Source organism: Sinocyclocheilus anshuiensis, unplaced genomic scaffold (genome assembly GCF_001515605.1).
Source record: "Sinocyclocheilus anshuiensis isolate Anshui unplaced genomic scaffold, SAMN03320099.WGS_v1.1 scaffold28, whole genome shotgun sequence".
In the NCBI taxonomy this organism is placed as follows: domain Eukaryota; kingdom Metazoa; phylum Chordata; class Actinopteri; order Cypriniformes; family Cyprinidae; genus Sinocyclocheilus; species Sinocyclocheilus anshuiensis.
Window position 1 is genome coordinate 428,669 of NW_015555724.1, and position 18,197 is coordinate 446,865.

Sequence of the window (18,197 nt, forward strand, 5' to 3'; positions counted from 1 at the left end):
TTCATAACTATTCATTCAGCTACTTTAATTCATTATACACTCAGTGCCTGTGCTATTTATCACAGCCCTGCAGCTGACGAGGAGACTGTTCTGCCTTCAATCTATGAAGTTACAACATCCTGTAATATTGTCAGAATCATTTAGTGGCTATAGAATATAAATTCATCTACAAGCTGTCAGTATCTTTCACTATCTTTCCAGCAGCTATGGGATACTAAGCCATTTATTTAAATCATAATTAAACTCTGTCTTCTTGTGAAGACATTCTCAAATTATATATTCATGTGAGTAGCTGGTTTAGTTTGTCTTGTTTTCATTAATCCAGAATATTTCATATTGCAAAAATGCAAGCATGTCAGTCATCACATTGATTGGACTAAATTAATGTTGTGGATTTATGTTTTCCCCTTTTCTGTCCTTGTGGACAATAAAATAGACAAATCTGTGCTTTTGACAAGTGATGATAAAAAGTTGTAAATTAAATGAGAGACTCTGTTTATACAAGTTTAGTCAAAGTTTCATGAAGTTAATCTGGTTATAACATGCATTCACTGGAGATTAGTTTTCCATTACCTCCAAATCTACTACTTTTAACTCACTTGTTTAACAGTTTTCTTCATGTGATGTTAATGTCTGTAATGGGTGTTTCCAAATTTCATCCTCAATAAATTCTTGCCATTTCGTTTTTTTTTTTTTTTTTTTTTTTTTTTAGGGTGAGGGCATGGATTCCCAGTTTGTATCTAGGGCTAAACCAACAAGTCTGCCAATTAGTCAGAGCAGGGGTCGAATTCCCATTGTTGCACAAAACTCTGAAGAGGAGAGTCCACTGAGCCCTGTAGGTCAACCCATGGGCATGGCCAGGGCATCTGCAGGCCCACTCCCACCCATCTCAGCAGACTCACGGGACCAGTTTGGCTCCAGTCACTCTCTTCCAGAAGTCCAACAGCACATGAGAGAGGAGTCCAGGACAAGTGGCTATAAACGGGACATTGCCTTTATAAAGGATGACCTTCAGGGGGCCATGTCAGATAGCGAAGGTAAATTTGTTATGAGATCTGTTATCTTCAACCCCAGCTTTTGTTGATATGCATCTTTTGTATGGCTTTGAATGCATTACTTAAATCTGTGTCAATTCAGCTGTTACATTTTCCTTTTCTTTTTTCATCTTTTGTCTCAGAATTTTGCTTTACACTTTGCAGTCTGTCACATTCGTATGATGTCATCCTCTTAAATTTAAATTTTCATCTACATGGGAATTTAAAAACATCTTGCATGTTACATGAAGAATAATATTTTTTTCAGTGAATATTGTATTAATTCTCTTTCTGTGTGTTTTATACATTTTGAACTATATCATATATTTTGTAATTTTTAAAGTAGTGAACATTTCGCAAGTATTAGTATTTAAAATCAGGTATTAAAGTGTTTTGAAGGCCAGTCTTATAGGTATTATGTGAGATCATTACACAAATTATTTGTCTAATGAATATAATGCTTCATTCAAATTTATTGTAAAACATAGTTTTGATCTTCATGCTTTCATGCCGTTCTTAATGCCATTAAGACAACAGCATTGAGAAACATTTTAAAATCCTCTCTAGAGTGTAATATTGTGTTGAACATCAATCTGTTTGAGAAGTTTAACATAAGCCAGGTGTAAAGATGGTATAAATAAACAGTGCAAAGTGTGACTATATGTTGGTTTACAACACTAAATGCTCTGCTGGGTTTGTACAGACGTGACCCCAGCCTCTGTCTTGAGAATATCAGAAATGATTTGTGTTTCTGAAGCAACCTATTTAGCTTTGCTTATGTTTACAGTCAAAGAAACATTCAAGGTTCAAAAAGTTCTTTCAGTAGTCTCAGTTTGTATAAGCAAGCTGAAGTAATAAATAACTGCTGTTTTAAAACCATCCATTTGACTTTAACACACATTTTATGTGGTTTCTGCAAATATGCCATAAATACTGTCACTAGAGCTTAGTTCGTTTTGAACCTGGGGCATTTATTTAAGATCACTAATGCCAATATTGCTAAACAAATAATTGCCTGTATAGCTTTGTGTAAACTTTTTTGCACATCTTATAAATATTATTATATAGAATTATCATTACTTTTATTGGGCTACCTTACAGAATGCAGAATTTATTTAAAAGGCTCTCTAGATTAAATTACTGACTACAATGGTGTGCTTTATGTATTTTAGAAAATGCATGAATTAGATCTTTGCAAAAGTACATCATTCACTTGCACTGCAAATATAACAGTGTTTTTTTTTTTTATTGGCAAAACATAGCTCTGTTTTAAGGCTAATTTTACTATGAATTCTCTGAAATACAATGTTTGCACTACAGCTGGAGGTCCTAGCTGGAATGTGAAAGGTGAGAACTGCTGTTCAACAACCTCAAAATATCATTAAGCATAAACCTACTTTCATGCGTGTCATAGTCTTGAGTGACGGGCATTTCTCAGTAGTGCACCTCAGACCCATCCTGGTGTTCATTATCACTGCACTTCCTCGAGGTCTCTCTGACATGGCCTGATCATATCAACCAGGGCACATACACGTCTACATACATGAGTGCATATGTGTGCATACTGTAGCAGAAGATTTGTGGCGCACTGTAGTGCTGCCTCATGAATAAAAAATGCTTCGCTTACACAGTATTGTAATCAAGGCACCTGCAGGTTGTGCATACTACAGAGTAAACAAAACAAAAGGTATTGCTCGCCTGATCTATTTTAGGTATGTGCTGACATGTCTGCCCTAGCTTGAGTTATGAATTATTCTAGGAATTCCCAATGCATTTGAAGAAAGTGCTAGACTACTTGAAATAGAAGCTGGAAAACAGCAGCAGGCCTATGTACAGTCTTGAAGGATGCAAATCTAACATATTAGCATTGCAACTCTGTAGGCGAGAACAAGTACACTGCAAAAATCCTTGTCTTAATTGGTATTTTTGTTGTTTTTACAATTAAAATATCTAAACATTCTTAAGACAAAACAAGATTAGTTTACTTGAGAGCCAAAATTGCATATTTTAGAAATACATCTTTGATTGCTTAAATTTTTCTTACACTTTTAAAAATAAAGGTTCTTTATTGGCATTGAATGTTCCATAAAGAACCTTTAACATCCTTGGAATCTTTCCATTGTACAAGAGGTCCTTCAGATTATTAAAATGTACTTCACACTAAGAAAAAAAAATTGTGTTTAAGAACTGTTCACTGAAAGGTTCTTTAGGAAACCAAAAATGGGTCTTCTGTGGCATCACTACAAACCCCTCTTCTTAGAACCTTTATTTTAAGAGCATACCCATTATTTTAAGCACGAATCGAACACAATTTAATGAAATTTGTGCTTAAAATGATTTAGTTTTGGATTTGTTACACAATTTTGTGTCTCAACTAAATTTATCTTTTGACTGAAAAACAAGGTGAAAACACTACTTAAGAAACCGTTCTGGCGTGCAGATTGCAGTTTGAAATAAGTGAATTGTTTTAGCATCGTGAAAGTCTGGTTTTATAGAACAAAATATGTGGTTTTGTTTGAGTAGTGTTTTTCTTGTATATGCTAACTAGTTTACTAGAGAGTGTACTAACAGAAAACGTACTAATCATTAGACATTTGATAAGGCATCTCATCATCACACTGTTGTATGATGGTGTGTGTATGTGCGTGTTTCTGCTGTGGTTCGGTCCCACAGCAGTTCTCTATCAAATTCTCGACGCATGACATGTAGCCCGGTCTGGAAGAGACACAGCATGCATGTTCATGTGTGCATGCCTCGACACACGTCTCAGATCCTTGCTTTTTCTGCCTTCACCATCCTCTGTCACTGCTTCCCCTGGGGTCAGGGTGCTTAGTACATGTAGCATTTATCTAAACAAACTCTTGATTTGAGGCCTTGTGGAATGGAGGTTAGTGTCCAACCCATTTAAACCATAGATTTTGTTCTTGGAAGCCCTGACCCAAATCCATCAAGCTGTCAGTTCAAACACTCTAGCAAAGGAGTGTCCCCAACTGGGGGTGGTGAAGGGATGGTTGTCTGGGAGAAAAGTGGTGGAGTGGGACACATGGCCCAGTTTTGTCACTTGTGATGGTACAGCGGATGCTTTCTTCCTGTCTTTTAGCATATCACCTTCAGCACGAAGAGACAGACTGGTTTGACAAACCCCGCCAGGGACGTGGTGGACCAGAAGCCGGGGCAGAGAGACCGGTAAAGTGGCACCTACAGGGTGAATGTGATTTTGCCAAGTAGGATGTGTGCCTGGAAACTTTTGTTGATCCTGGAATAACATACCCATCAAAAACCATAGCTTGTAGAGTAGAGTAGTAGAGTTATAGGTCAATATCAATGGATGTTTTAGCCACAACCCAAACTGTAAGGTTAACCCTACAAACCGAATGTTATTCCAGGAACATGTTCTACTTAAACCACAGTCACCATGCAAACACATGAATATACTGCACCTATCTTTGAAAGAACACCAAACTACATCTGCATACATGTACTTATTGCAAAAGCGCTGTTAGAACTACTGTTCATTCATTTGGATTGTTTTCGTTGTTAAAGATGAAAGGCAGCCATTACCCCTTCCCACACACTCGCATCAAACTGCAACGGGACCCTAAGGACCACACCGTCTCAGGTATGTTTTCATAGCAATTACTCCACAAGATACATATAGCGAAATGTAGCCAATTAGGCCTGCAAATTAAATTACTGGAATTACTGGATCTCGTGGAAGTCATATTGATGAAGCGATCGTGTTTGAAATGATACTGAAATGCTCTGACTAGGATCCAATTACTCAAGTCATTCATCAGCTGAACTGAACTCGTTTGAATTCAGGGAGTGGGCTGGGAATCAGAGTTGTGGGTGGAAAAGAGATTCCAGGGACCAACAGAGAGATCGGAGCCTACATTGCCAATGTTTCAGCAGGGGGCTGTGCTGAGCATACGGGAAAAGTTGTTGAAGGTAAGAACTTTCGAATTAGTCAATCTGATAACATTAGCGAGTTAAATTCTCTTACAGACAGTAAGGGGTTAAATAAGCAAAAGAGATGCAATAAATAAGCAAATGTGGTTAAAAAAAAGTTTACATTCATGCATTTTTCAATTCTTAAAAGGTCACGTTATAAAGTGTTTTAAAAAAAGCAAGCATCAGCAAATTCATTCATTTTAAGCATTCAGTATTCTTTCAAAGGGAAAAGTACCTAATTTTAAAGACCATTTCTCATATTAACCAGGATGCTATTGTTGTGGTATGATTGCTCTCCTTGTTGACGAATGCTGGCTCAGCATGCTCTTGTCAATTTAGATGAGCCCCTGTGAGAAAAGCTCAGCTTCCTGAACATGTTTTTGCTTATTTGATTTTTATTCTTTCGTAACTCATGATTTAAGACTCTTGATATTAAAATGTTTCCTTTATAGTGCCAAATCTTTTGTCTACTTTTTTGTTTCATCCCTGAAATATGCAAGCAACAATCTGCTGGCAAATTACACAAGCATCTGTTCTTAAGTCTTAAGTATGCGTTTCTCTTGATACAGTATAATGTCTGCTGCCACAGTGGAAAATGTGCTAGAGAGCAGATTTAATATCTGATAGCTGTAGCGATATTATTATTTGGGCCAAGAGTTGAATGAATGCACAATTGCACAATGCATACTCATATGCAAATGCTTCAACTTAGAAACACGAAGTATGCATGTATGTATTGAATACAACAGGGATCTTCCATATTTAGCCAGTGAATCAGTAACACATGGGCAAAATAAGGGTTCATGTTTTATCATTTTGACCATAATTATCTACAGTATATGTTGGTACAGTAAATGAGGTAAACATTTAATGAATAAAAATGGGAAATATGACATCATTTCTAACATTAAAGCCTTTTGAAGATGCTCCCTTTTATAGCACACAGTATTTTCAACAAATGAACCGAATCCAATCCCAATTATGCACAAATCATTCAGATACTAATTTCAAAGCTGAAATACTGATTTTGGCTTAGTGGTAATCTTGCAGAGTAATATGGAGATGATGACTTGCTGAACATTTGAGAGGTTTTTGAGTGGAAACTAAAGAGACTGATTGTGTAGAGATGAACAGACATTTGAATAATGTCTTGTTGTTATCAGCCGCTGAAGCACTCCGAATGCAAAAGACCTATCTGAAGACTCGCTTTCATTTGTGTAAGTGCTCGGGGTTTGGCCTGAAGTGGGCTTGAGTTTGCAGTGATGCTTTTAAATTGTTTTTTCTCTCTCTCTGTTTTCTGCACTTGTTTTCGGTCTCTGAAGCTCCAGGACTGTTTCGTTGTAGTGAGTGAAGTGCTCAGGGAAGCATGCTATTGAAAAAGTGTGTGTGTGTGTGTGTGTGTGTGTGTGTGTGTGTGTGTGTGTGTGTCACGACATTCTAATTTATTGAGATGCACCTGTATATCTTTCTATCTGTGTGTGAATCTATCATAATAGTTTTTGATGTTTCCCCAATATAGAGTATACAGAATCCAAACTTTGGCTCTAGATTTGAGGTTTTTAAAAATAATCATACAGTTGGCGACTTTTATAAACAACACCTCTTTTTAATACTTTCCATAACAATCTGCAGACAAATAATGTTTACTTTTGGCTAAGGTGCACTGTCTGTGAGTGTCTGTTTTTATTATTCTAACCTAATAAATGTATTTCACTCACTGGTTCTGATGACGTGTTGTGTTCCTCAGGAATGCAGGTTCTGGAGTGGAATGGAATCACTTTGCTGGGAAAGACATATGAAGAAGTGCAAAGCATTGTGGGTCAGCAGTATGGAGAGGCAGAAATATGTTTGCGCCTGTATGTTTCAATAATGTATTCAATGTTTGAGACTTAATCTAGCCCACCATGATAATATGCTGATTTGGTGCTCAAGAAACATTTGTTATTATCAATATATGAATATGGTATATATTTAAGGACCATGGTTTACCAGCAGATACCCTCACTGTACCATGGTAGTTCAGTGCATTTTTGTAAGAACATATAATTTCACACAATTAGACTTGAAATAACTTTTCAGGTTCTAGACTGTCTTATTTAATGCTGAATGGTGAGACATCGATTTAACTGTCAAATATGGTCAAATTGTGGTCTTTAAGCCAGTATGCTAATACAGTTATCTTGACTGCTGTTTAGAGACCTAAACATGCTCTCCAACACAGAACACCCTCAACAACTGGAGCTCCATACTCAGCTGAGAGCTGGTGAGTGTCTCCAACATTTTGTGATCCCTTTAATAAGCTTTTTACACACACAAAAAAAGTACCTTTAGGTAAAGCCGGTCTACTCTGCAGCCATCTTGGCCATGTGCAGACTCTTAAATACTTGAATGGGGAAAGACAAAAAAAAACTGGCTAAGCTTGTTTCAATAACATTTTTCAATGGTATCAAAATTTAGCTGCTTAAGCAGACTAAAAAAAAAAGACAAGATCCAAGTCCAGCCAATATGCATGCATGCATGCATGACATAAGACAAGTTAATCTGTTATTTTAACTGGAAGCTGTGACTTCCTTTCCTACAGCTTTCTGATTTTAACCCCAGGTCATGAATCTGTGTGTTAGGATGGTTTGTGTGCATCAAAATTCTTGTACTCCTGACCGTGGCAAAGGTGTCTTTATTGATCAGTAGGTTGAAAAGGGTTTGTTTTGTGTTATAGCTGTTGTGTGTGTTTGTGTTGTAGGTGAGCGTCAGCGTTCTCCAGGTGTTGACTCAAAGCAGCTGGCTGCAGAGCTGCAGAAGGTATCGCAGCAGCAGACTCCTGCCTCCGTGCTGTCTGCTCTGGAGAGAGCGGGACACTTGCACTCTGGCACCGGATCAGCCGCTTCAAGTGGGGTCCCCAGCCCTGGGCAACCCGGGTCCCCTTCTGTCAACAAGAAGCGTCATAGTAGCAAGGTACTGTATGTGTAAAAGTGTGCAGGAAGATGCCACATAATGTATATAGAGCATACATCAAATGTGTCTAAATTTTGGAACTGCAAACTAGATTTAAAGCAGACAGGGATTTATTTTCCATTATTTTGTTTTTCAGTCAGCAGAGGTTCTGAAGCCACAACCGCATCCAATCACTGGTGAAATACAAGTGAGTATGTGCACCAATTTCACAATGAACAAATTTATACATATTAGTATATTCTAAAATTAATTTGAATAATATGATTGTGTTTTGGCTGTGTTCATTATTCCCATTTCTACATATCTGAATAAGGCAGCTAACTATATAAATCACAATTTTGTAAACATAATGTAAACATCATGTAAGTGACTTTGGAATATCTATTGTGACAGAACAGTTCTTTATATTTTATTTATTTCTTAATTTATTTATTTTCTTATTTATTTTTTAATGTCCAGGCAAAACTAATTGTGCAGGATGAAAAGTTACAGAAGTGTGCAGTGTAGAAGTTAAAGAAAAATCGGATTCTTTTACTTTTATGTTTATGAATATGAATTAATTTAAATAAATGAAAAATGCACTAAAAACCAATTTCTTTTTTAAAATATTAAAATATAATATTTAAAGTGACGGGGCCAAGTTTGGTGTCCCATACTCTGAATTTGTGCTCTGCATTTTACCCATCGAAGTGCACACACACAGCAGTGAGTAGTGAACAAACACACACACACACACACACACACCGTGAAGTTTGGGGTTCGGTGCCTTGCTCAAGGGTCTCACCTCAGTCGTGGTATTGAAGGTGGAAGAGAGCGCTGTATTAAGAGAGGCAGAGAGTGCGCTGGTCATTCACTCCCCCCACCTATAATCCCCGCCATTACCGAGACTCGAACACGCGACCTTTGGGTTACAAGTCCGACTCACTAACCATTAGGCCAAGACTGCCCCCAAAGATGCATTTTATGTAGAAAAAAATAGAAAATTATGATCTATCAGCCTTACTGACTCACTCCAGTATTGACTGCTTTATTGAATTTAAATTGCAACTCATAATATATCTTTCACTCAGCTTCAAATCAACTATGACCGGAATATGGGCAATCTGATTGTTCACGTGCTACAAGCAAGAAACCTCGCTCCTAGAGAAAACAACGGATACACAGACCCTTTCGTTAAGGTCTATCTCTTGCCAGGGAGAGGGTGAGTATCCCTGTGTACACGGCTCTGTGTGTGTGTGTGTGTGTGTGTGTGTGTGTGTGTGTGTGTGTGTGCAAGTGTTATAGTGACAGTAAGAGTGAAGAATGAAAGATTTAGAGAATCTCTACAGTATGTATATTTATTTTATGTGTCCTTGTCCACATATATAAATGTTGTAATTGTGGTTAATTTATTGTCTGATTTTTCTTTTTTAGTTACTTGAATCTTGAGTCACTTAATTTAAAAAAGTCTTCCAAAAGTCACTTTTTTTTCTTCAATATCAAGATTCTACGAAATAAAATCAAGTACATCTTTAGCTCCGTTGTACCCTCTACACATTAGTCCATAATAATTACAATGGAATGAAAGTGTAAAAAATGTTTAATAATAAACTGAATCGCTGGATGGCGGAATAACAAATGTTACCGGTAATAACTGGCATATCCAGTGGGCTAAAAGTTCTCCCTTCCTGGGTAGAACTCCTCACCATTTTAGTACAGAAATGACTTATTGGAAGACTAAAGTGGAAGAGATCTTCCTTAGAGAATTCAATTTTTATTAGCTTAGCCTTCCTCTCTTAACATGCTACCTAGTAATTAAGCTCAGTGTCTCGGACTGCGGAGACAGCGCAATCGATATGGCTTCCACCAGTATGGGGTGTGTAATGCTATATCTGCTATCTCCTAATGGCCATATCTGCAGTGTTTATGAGATTAGTTCCTATTACCTGCACAAATGATTCTTTTGTCTGGCGCTAAAAGCCCGACAGACACGACCCCACCCGGACCTCGACTTTTTTTGAGGGGTTTCTGTCTCCCCTTTCCTTGGATTCTCTGACTGTTGTCTGTTTGTCTGTCTACTTTTACTTTGCATTCCATACAAATCTCCGGATTGGTTCAGCCAAGTCATGGTTGTCCAGAACGCAAGGTAGCGTGGTGTTTCTTTTTCTTTTCATTTTGCTTTTTCATTGGTGCGTGTGTGTGTGTGTTTGGATTTCCTTTCTTTCATTATCTAGCTGTCATTCATGTGGTGAAGCCTACTGCGTCATCTGTGAAGTGTCTCAGATCTACCTCAAAGCAACCTCTACCTCTGAATTTTTTGATTTGAAGTCAATAAATTCTTGAAACCATTCCCTCAAAGCCAGTAAATATTAAGTACAGTTGTGCAATGCTACCATTGTGCAAATTCACGTCAGCTCATTGTAATTGAAGCATTGCAAAAAGCATTGTAATCATTGTAATGAGTCTAGTGCTATTGTATGTTTGCATAGATCGCCCATATATTCATGTAGAAGTTGGATTTTTTCCACATTTTACTCTGTGATCCGATAATGTCATTATCATCATTGGTGGCATGGACCGTAGATGCATCGGTGTTGCCTTTTGTGAGGTCATCTCAACTCCACTAGCCTCAAGTGGCTAAAAATATGCTACGTAAACCTTTGAAATGCATCATCTAACTTTATTGCTCCTTGTATCCTGTCTCAACATGATAACCTTGCAGTGCTGAGAACAAGAGAAGAATTAAATATGTCCAGAAGACTCAGAACCCAGAGTGGAACCAGACCGTCATTTATAAAAACATCCATCTGGAGCAGGTAAGTATGTCACATTATTATATATGTATTTTTATTATTATATATATTTTTTATTTTTGTCATATCATAAACGTAATATATGTTTTATTTATTTATAAAATATTTTATGAAGGTAGTTATTATTATATATGTATTATATTTATATACATATATTTAAATTCATACTACTGTTCAAAAGTTTGGGGTCAGTAAGTTTAAGTAAAGACATTCAAGTAAAGACATTTATAATGTTACAAAAGATTTCTATTTCATGAAAATGTGGTTGTTTTGAATTATATTAAAATATGCTTTATATGTTCATTTTATGTTTAGATTTATTACTGTAAATGCTGATCTATAGCTGTTCTGTACCTATGCATTTACTTATAAATGTTCAGATTTTATATAGTTATTTCCTATTTGGAGATCGTAAATTTCAGTTCGAACAAATTGTTTCAAAACTAGTCAGTTCTGCATATCTCTTCTAAAAGATCATATCTATATGAAAAATTGAACTTTCCCTGTGTGTGTGCTTTTCTCTCTATTTTTCTCTCTTTTTACTCTCTATTAGAATTCATCTTTCTTCCCTCTCTAACTTTATAAGGTTATAGCCTATTTAGTCTAAGGAATATGCACAGATCTTTACCATGTAATTAAAGTAGTCAAAAACACAAGGGAAGTTACATCACACTCACATCCCCTATGTGTCCCATTTTTTCCCATCCAAACTTGGCATTCCATGCTTAAAAACTCTTAAAGTTGATCCAGTTTTGCTGCCATTGCTATGCTGTTTACTGAGTCACATATTTCATGTTAAAAGATGTTTATACTTGATGAATTGTCTTTTTCCTGCATCTGACTGAAAATGTCTGTATGTGTGTGTGTTCGCCTCAGCTGAAGAAGAAAACTCTGGAGGTTACTGTGTGGGATTATGACAGATATTCCTCAAATGATTTCCTGGGAGAAGTGAGTGTTACAAGATAAAAGTGTCCTTCCGTGCACCAAAAAAATAAAAGACCTTTTGGCAGAGATAAACATAATTTGCAAAATTCCTTAGAAGTGATATAAAGTATGCTAGCATTTTGTCTTGTGCACCAGGGTTTACTATGAAATTTGTTATTAAGTCATTTTTCTGTCAGTATCTATTTACATTATTATCCACCAAAGAACAGTTTAGAAAACAGACATTTCTATGAAGTCAGATGAGTAAATTGAAATCTAACACATCATTAATACTTTTTTTTTTTTTGTAGGTGCTCATTGATCTCTCAAACACGACTCAGCTGGATAACACGCCTCGCTGGCACCCCCTAAAGGAGCAAAGCGAGAGTATTCACCATGGAAGAACCCACCCTCCGCAGGGGCCCGGCGGCTCCGGGGGACTCGGAGGTCAGGGCGGCCCTGGCAGTCAGGGGGGCCCTGGAGGGCCAGGAGGTTCTGGAGGTCAAGGAGGGCAACCGGGGAACCAGCAGTCCCCTAAAACCTCTGTCATCAAGAGCCGAAGTCACGGAATTTTCCCTGACCCTGCTAAAGGTAGGTCATGCATACTAAACAAAAATACAAACAGGAATCACACAGGTGGGAACTAGTGCAAATTGTTTTAGAATACCATTAAAAAAGGTTTGGAGCCAGTACATTTTTTAAAACTTTTTTTTTTCTTACAGTCTCTTACAGTGACCAAGCCTGCATTTATTTGACCAAAAACAGTTAAAGGGGTCATATAATGCTGCACTTTTACAAGTTGTTTGAACTGAAATGTGTGTTGGCAGTATGTGTACACAACCACCCTAAAATGATAAAAATCCACCTAGTGTTTTTTTGTTAATCTACTAATATCTTTACCCCTTTCTCAAATCGAGCCGATCTCAGATGTTCATATCAGGTCAGATGTTCAAATCGAGCCGATCCTCATCAATGCTGAAACCAGTTCCCTTTCATGGGAACTTCGAACTGCGTCCTCTAGGGGTCGCTATGGGGAACGCCTTGTCGTGACCCGTGTCTGAAGCATACATTGAAAAAACACCAACTCGTTGGCCGGCGACAGCCATGACGTCACTACCGGTGCGACTATAGTATAAATAGGCGCCGGGAGCACACATCATTCTCTTCTTCGTCTTCATTGACTGTTCTGTTTGAAGCGTGCATTTCCAAGGAAAAAGTAAGAGCTATCTCTTTCATTATGGCGAGCTCTAGCAGAGCATTTAGAAGGTGTGTGCGTCCGTGTCATCGCTATTTGACACCAGATGACACACACGATCTATGTGTTGTTTGTTTGGGCGAAGAGCACGCACGCGATGTCCTCGAGGGGGCAATCTGCGCGCATTGTGAGTTTTTTCCAATGAAAAAGCTCCGTTCTCGTTTGTCTCTCTTTTCGAGTAAAGAGGGGCAACCATCTGCTCCCCGCGGTTCAGAACCTGCCGCTGCTGAGGCATGGAGGAGAATGAGCTCGTGGGGATCTCAGGTGAACCTGGCCGATGAGTTTAAAGAGGGGCTTTCCCTCTCGCGCTCATCGGCGGCGGGATTTTTTACACGGCACCCCTGCTCTTGACAGACATGGCACCGGTTGGGAAACACTGTTCTAAATAATGCCGCGAGTGGAACTTGAGGAAGTGACGTCGCCTGCGTCTGCGCAGTGCGACCTGATGCAGCCCCTGAAGTGAGACACAGGAGACAGAAATACTGCAAAACAATAATAATAACGCGACTAAACGAGACGAAATAACATTATAACATTTTGTTTCGTCTCGTTTTGGTCAATGAAAATGAAGAGACATTTTAGCATAGTTTTTATTTTGTAAACCACATTTAGTCTCGTTTTTATTCGTCAACAATATTGCATTATACGTTTAATTATAGTCATCGTCACATGACCAGCATTTACGTTGCGTCTCGTCTCGTTTTCGTCACGTGATAAAGGTTCGTTGACGACGATATTTAGTCATAATTTTCGTTGACGAAAGCAACACTACTGCGGACGCAAGCTTCAGACGAAGAAGTGAATGATGTGTGCTCCCGGCGCCTATTTATACTACAGTCGCACCGGTAGTGACGTCATGGCTGTCGCAGGCCAACGAGTTGGTGTTTTTTTCAATGTATGCTTCAGACACGGGTCATGACGAGGCGTTCCCCATAGCGACCCCTAGAGGACGCAGTGTCTCGTTCCCTACTCAGGGAACCATGGTTACATAAGTAACCTGAGAAGTTGTGCTGCTTAATATCTTTGTGGAAACCATGATATGGTTTTTTTTCCCTCAGGATTCTTTGACAAATAGAAAGTTCAAAAGAACTTTGTTTATTTTAAATAGAAATCTTTTGTAATATTATATCTTTGCTGTCACTTTTGAATGTAATGCATCCTTGCTGAATACAAGTATTAATTTCTTTTAAAAACAAAAACAAACTTACTGACTTGTATAATGAACAGGAGATGGACGGTTTAATATTTGGGATTAGTGCTGGATTAATGGAGGGCATGGACTGTATGTTCACAGATACACAGGTCCCTACAATAGAAAAGTCCCACAGTAGTCCTGGCAGCTCCAAATCTTCCTCTGAGGGTCACTTGCGCTCCCACGGCCCCTCACGCAGCCAGAGCAAAGGCAGCGTCACCCAGGCCCACCTGGAAGAAGCCGGGAACGCCATCGCTGCAGCTGAGGCTGCGGTGCAACAGGCCCGACTCCAGCCAAGTAACACTTACTACTTCACATGAGCTCACAGCCTATCTGTTCTCTGTCTTTCTTTCTTCCTTTCAGTCAGTCCTCTCGTTCTCGCACTCTTCTGCTATTTCTTTTCCATTCCCTCTCGTCCTCACCTTTCTGACACATAGTTTTGTTTTTGGTTTTGTTTTCATCATTTTGTTAATAAATTGAAGCCTTCACTTAAAATCACAAAATTAAAACATTTAACTTAATAATCCACAAAATAGAAAGTATCTTATTGACTATTAAAGCAATAGTTCACACAAAACTAACATTTTTCGGGGAAATTTACTCACCTTTGTTTGTCTGTTTCCTTATCAGAACAGATTTGGAGAAATTACATCACATCACTTGTGTACCAATTGATCCTCTGCAGTGAATGGGTGCCATCAGAATGAGAATCCAAACACGCAGCTTTTCGCTTCGCAAATTAATTGATGGGCTGGAGTCGTGTGGATTACCATGATGTTTTTACCAGGTGTTTGGACTCTCATTCTGACGGCACCCATTCACTGCTGAAGAAACATTACTGAGCAAGTCATGTAATGCAAAATTTTTCCAAATCTGAAAAACCAAACTCGTCTACATCTTGGATGGCTTAATTTTTGTATTTTTTGGGTGAACTATTTCTTTAAAAAAAGTGAAAAATTAGATTGTCCTAAAGCACTTTTTAAACTTCATAGCATTTATATTGATATTTGCATACTGAGTGGCAAAATAGAAATGATCTCATTATAAAGATCTTAATTTTTAATAAAGCCCATAAAACCCTATATATTTTAAACAACCAATGTCTGTTAAACTCCCATCCGTAAATCGAATATCACAAACCTGCCTTCAGCTGTCGTAAAACTTGGGTCAGCAATTAAAGATTTTATTTCCCAGATAAAATTTCATGCCAGACATTCAGGCTTAGTGTTTCTTTGTAATATATCAAGTTCTGTAGTAGCAGAGGAGGCATTTGTTGCATAAAAAAATCCCTCAAAGTACAGCACAAACTTTTCCTGCCAACATGGGGAGGCTAAATTTATGGTACACCTGAGTGTATATGGAAAACACTTCACACTGACATCCAGAGCATGATGAACCCCTCTGTTACCTCATTGCCCCTTTGCAAGTAAAATCCCAGGCCCTTATCCCCAATTCAAACCCATATCTATGTCCGCATGACTGTGGTGTGTAAAAATCATGAGCTGGTTTCATGCGAGGGTGGCTATGCAATCTCTGGATGAGTCCGTGTAGAGACAGCCCCATCTAAAGGCAGAACTGGCCCCATACTGATTACACAACATCTTCCAGCCAATGAGAGCAAAGTATCGAGTCAGATGACCAACATGGAGGGATCTCTGCTAGAGGAGGTGAGAGACATGTGACTCCTCCCTCTCTCTAAATTTAAGAATAAAATGAGCACAAACCACGCCTCCTTCATAGAAGCAAAACACGAAAATGTTTAAATCTAAAATCAAGGCAGCCATTAACTTTGCATGAAAGTCTGTTATGTTTTTAAACCGATGTTTAACGTTATTTTAAAAAAGAGTGCATTGCCTTTCATTTCACTGTGGTCTCTTTTTTTAGTTCTCTTATCTTTTCTGTCCATATGTAACTTTGTGTGCAAAGTGCATTTCCATTCTTTTTGCATAAATTGTGTTTAAGTTAGTAGTGTAAATAACGAGACCCTTGCTTAATATGGCTCATGTCTAATTGTCTGTTTGTGTATGTGTGTATTTATATAGATAAAACAAACCACAAAATAATCGATGGGGATGCATACACTCTGGACAGTGAAGATAGTTTGGGCACTAACACTGTGGACAGTGCCATATTTCAGGTCCCTCAGCTGTAAGTATGTCTGTTCCCTCCTGTAATTGTAATTAATCTGTATTAGATGGATTTCATTGTATCCAGTGGACTGATATGTTGGATGATATTTGGCTATTTGAGTGTTAGTGCTTCCATATGACAGTTCTAAACTCTACTAGTCTAAACAGTTTTGTTAATGTATAGTGCACATTTTTTGTTTGTTTGTTTTCAGTCATCTTTGAATTAATTTATTTTATTTTTTTTACATTTTGAGTATATCTCTTTTGCTTTTAATTTAAATGAAACAGTAGGGTTCAAAATTATTGAGACCACTAGTAAAAATGCTCTATTTTAAATAATGAAGTAATTACATATTTTATTTATGTGTAATTACATATTTTATATATGTGGAGACAGGAGAAACCTACAGAAGGACAAACATCACTGCAACACTCCACCGATCTGTGCTTTATGGCGGTGTGGCCAAACTCAATCCTCTCCTCAGTGAAGACACATGAAAACACACTTGGAATTTGAAAAAAGGACCTAAAGGACAGTGGCGTGTCCACAAGGGTGGCACGGGGTGGCAACTGCCACCCTTAAAATGAGCTTTGCCACCCCAGTTGCCACCCCAAAGCAGCGTATGGGATCGAAGTGCATTGAGAGCGGAGCAGCGTGATTTTAACTGAAGCGGGGATCTTTTGAAAGTCTGAGAATTCTGGTTTTCGCTCGCTCTCAGAGTGCTCCACTACCGCTCAATAACTAGCACAATTAATGCCATAACTATAGCCATTCTAAACTAGTTCTGCCTACAAGGATTGTACTGCACGCACACATGTACAGACACATAACGGATCACTCACACACAGAAACAAAAAATATTGTCAACGCTGCCCTGTGATTTGTCAATAAAAATGCTTAGAAACAGAAAAGTTATACCAAACATTTCTTTGTGTTTTGAAGTAATCAAAATCCACAGCTCTATTAGTAGAGAGACGTTGCACAGACAGGCAGGACTCATTTACACGTAATCGCGCTCTCACAAATGCATTCAAATAAATGTAATTTTACTGTGCTTCTATGTATCTGATTTAATAACCGATAAAATAACTGACGAAAATGTAGCCTACTATCATTTCATCCTTCCAAACAAAATTCACACTTCAAAAAGCTGCAATGACAGATTTAACTTTTAATTCTGATAACCTTAATGCGTGTGAAATGTGTGAAAATAACACATTAATTTTTTCTTTGTTATTATCATCATCATTATTATTATAATTATTAGCCTACTATTCATTCATTCATTCATTTGGTCTTATCTGATCTGCTCAAGGGCTCTTACGTTTACATAGGCTACTTTTATCCAGAGAAAACTGCACTGCATTTAACATACAGGCCTACATTTTTCGATCGAACCCATGATTCTGATGAGCAACATTTTACACATTTCTTTAATAAAAGTTTATAAATAATCAAAATATAAACAAAGTTTTTTTTGTTGTTGTTGTTGTTGTTTAGAATTTTAAATGAGCTCAAAATATTATTATCAAGTAACTACATAAATCGCTCACCCTTTGATTAACTATACATAAGGGAGTGGAAACGGCAAGTGAATACATGAATCAGTGATCCTCTGCAGCCATCTACTGGTCATAGTGGTAATGTCATGTCATGTTCATTTTATAAGTGTTTGTTTTCAACTAGGTAGCAGTAATCTTCTGCTTAATAAATAAATATATAAATAAATATGCAGATCTTCTTTAATGAAGGAATTTTACATAATGTTTACATTTTGTGTAAATATATACAAAAATATTAATAAGTAGTGTAACTATTTAAATTACTTTATAAAGTAATGTAACTGATTACATTGGATTACTTTTTAATTACTTTTCTAAATTTAAAATATTTTCTACTGTTAATCATTTTGAAACATTTAAAGCAGGCAGGGTTAACCTTACAGTAGAACTCAACACTGATTATTG

At 37.6% G+C, this 18,197-nt stretch overlaps 1 protein-coding gene across 1 annotated transcript in view; it reads left to right on the plus strand.

Moving 5' to 3' along the window:
• LOC107672584 (protein piccolo-like) overlaps nucleotides 1–18,197 on the plus strand; it is a 95,046-nt gene that overhangs the window by 71,157 nt on the left and 5,692 nt on the right. The window contains exons 24-39 of the mRNA XM_016465835.1: nucleotides 840–1,037; nucleotides 2,355–2,381; nucleotides 4,135–4,220; nucleotides 4,578–4,653; nucleotides 4,857–4,982; nucleotides 6,733–6,841; nucleotides 7,181–7,248; nucleotides 7,726–7,937; nucleotides 8,074–8,124; nucleotides 9,008–9,138; nucleotides 10,036–10,062; nucleotides 10,639–10,732; nucleotides 11,606–11,677; nucleotides 11,965–12,244; nucleotides 14,203–14,397; nucleotides 16,143–16,248. Of these exons, the coding sequence (XP_016321321.1) occupies nucleotides 840–1,037; nucleotides 2,355–2,381; nucleotides 4,135–4,220; nucleotides 4,578–4,653; nucleotides 4,857–4,982; nucleotides 6,733–6,841; nucleotides 7,181–7,248; nucleotides 7,726–7,937; nucleotides 8,074–8,124; nucleotides 9,008–9,138; nucleotides 10,036–10,062; nucleotides 10,639–10,732; nucleotides 11,606–11,677; nucleotides 11,965–12,244; nucleotides 14,203–14,397; nucleotides 16,143–16,248 (1,858 nt within the window). The remainder of the gene's footprint in view (nucleotides 1–839; nucleotides 1,038–2,354; nucleotides 2,382–4,134; nucleotides 4,221–4,577; nucleotides 4,654–4,856; nucleotides 4,983–6,732; nucleotides 6,842–7,180; nucleotides 7,249–7,725; nucleotides 7,938–8,073; nucleotides 8,125–9,007; nucleotides 9,139–10,035; nucleotides 10,063–10,638; nucleotides 10,733–11,605; nucleotides 11,678–11,964; nucleotides 12,245–14,202; nucleotides 14,398–16,142; nucleotides 16,249–18,197) is intronic.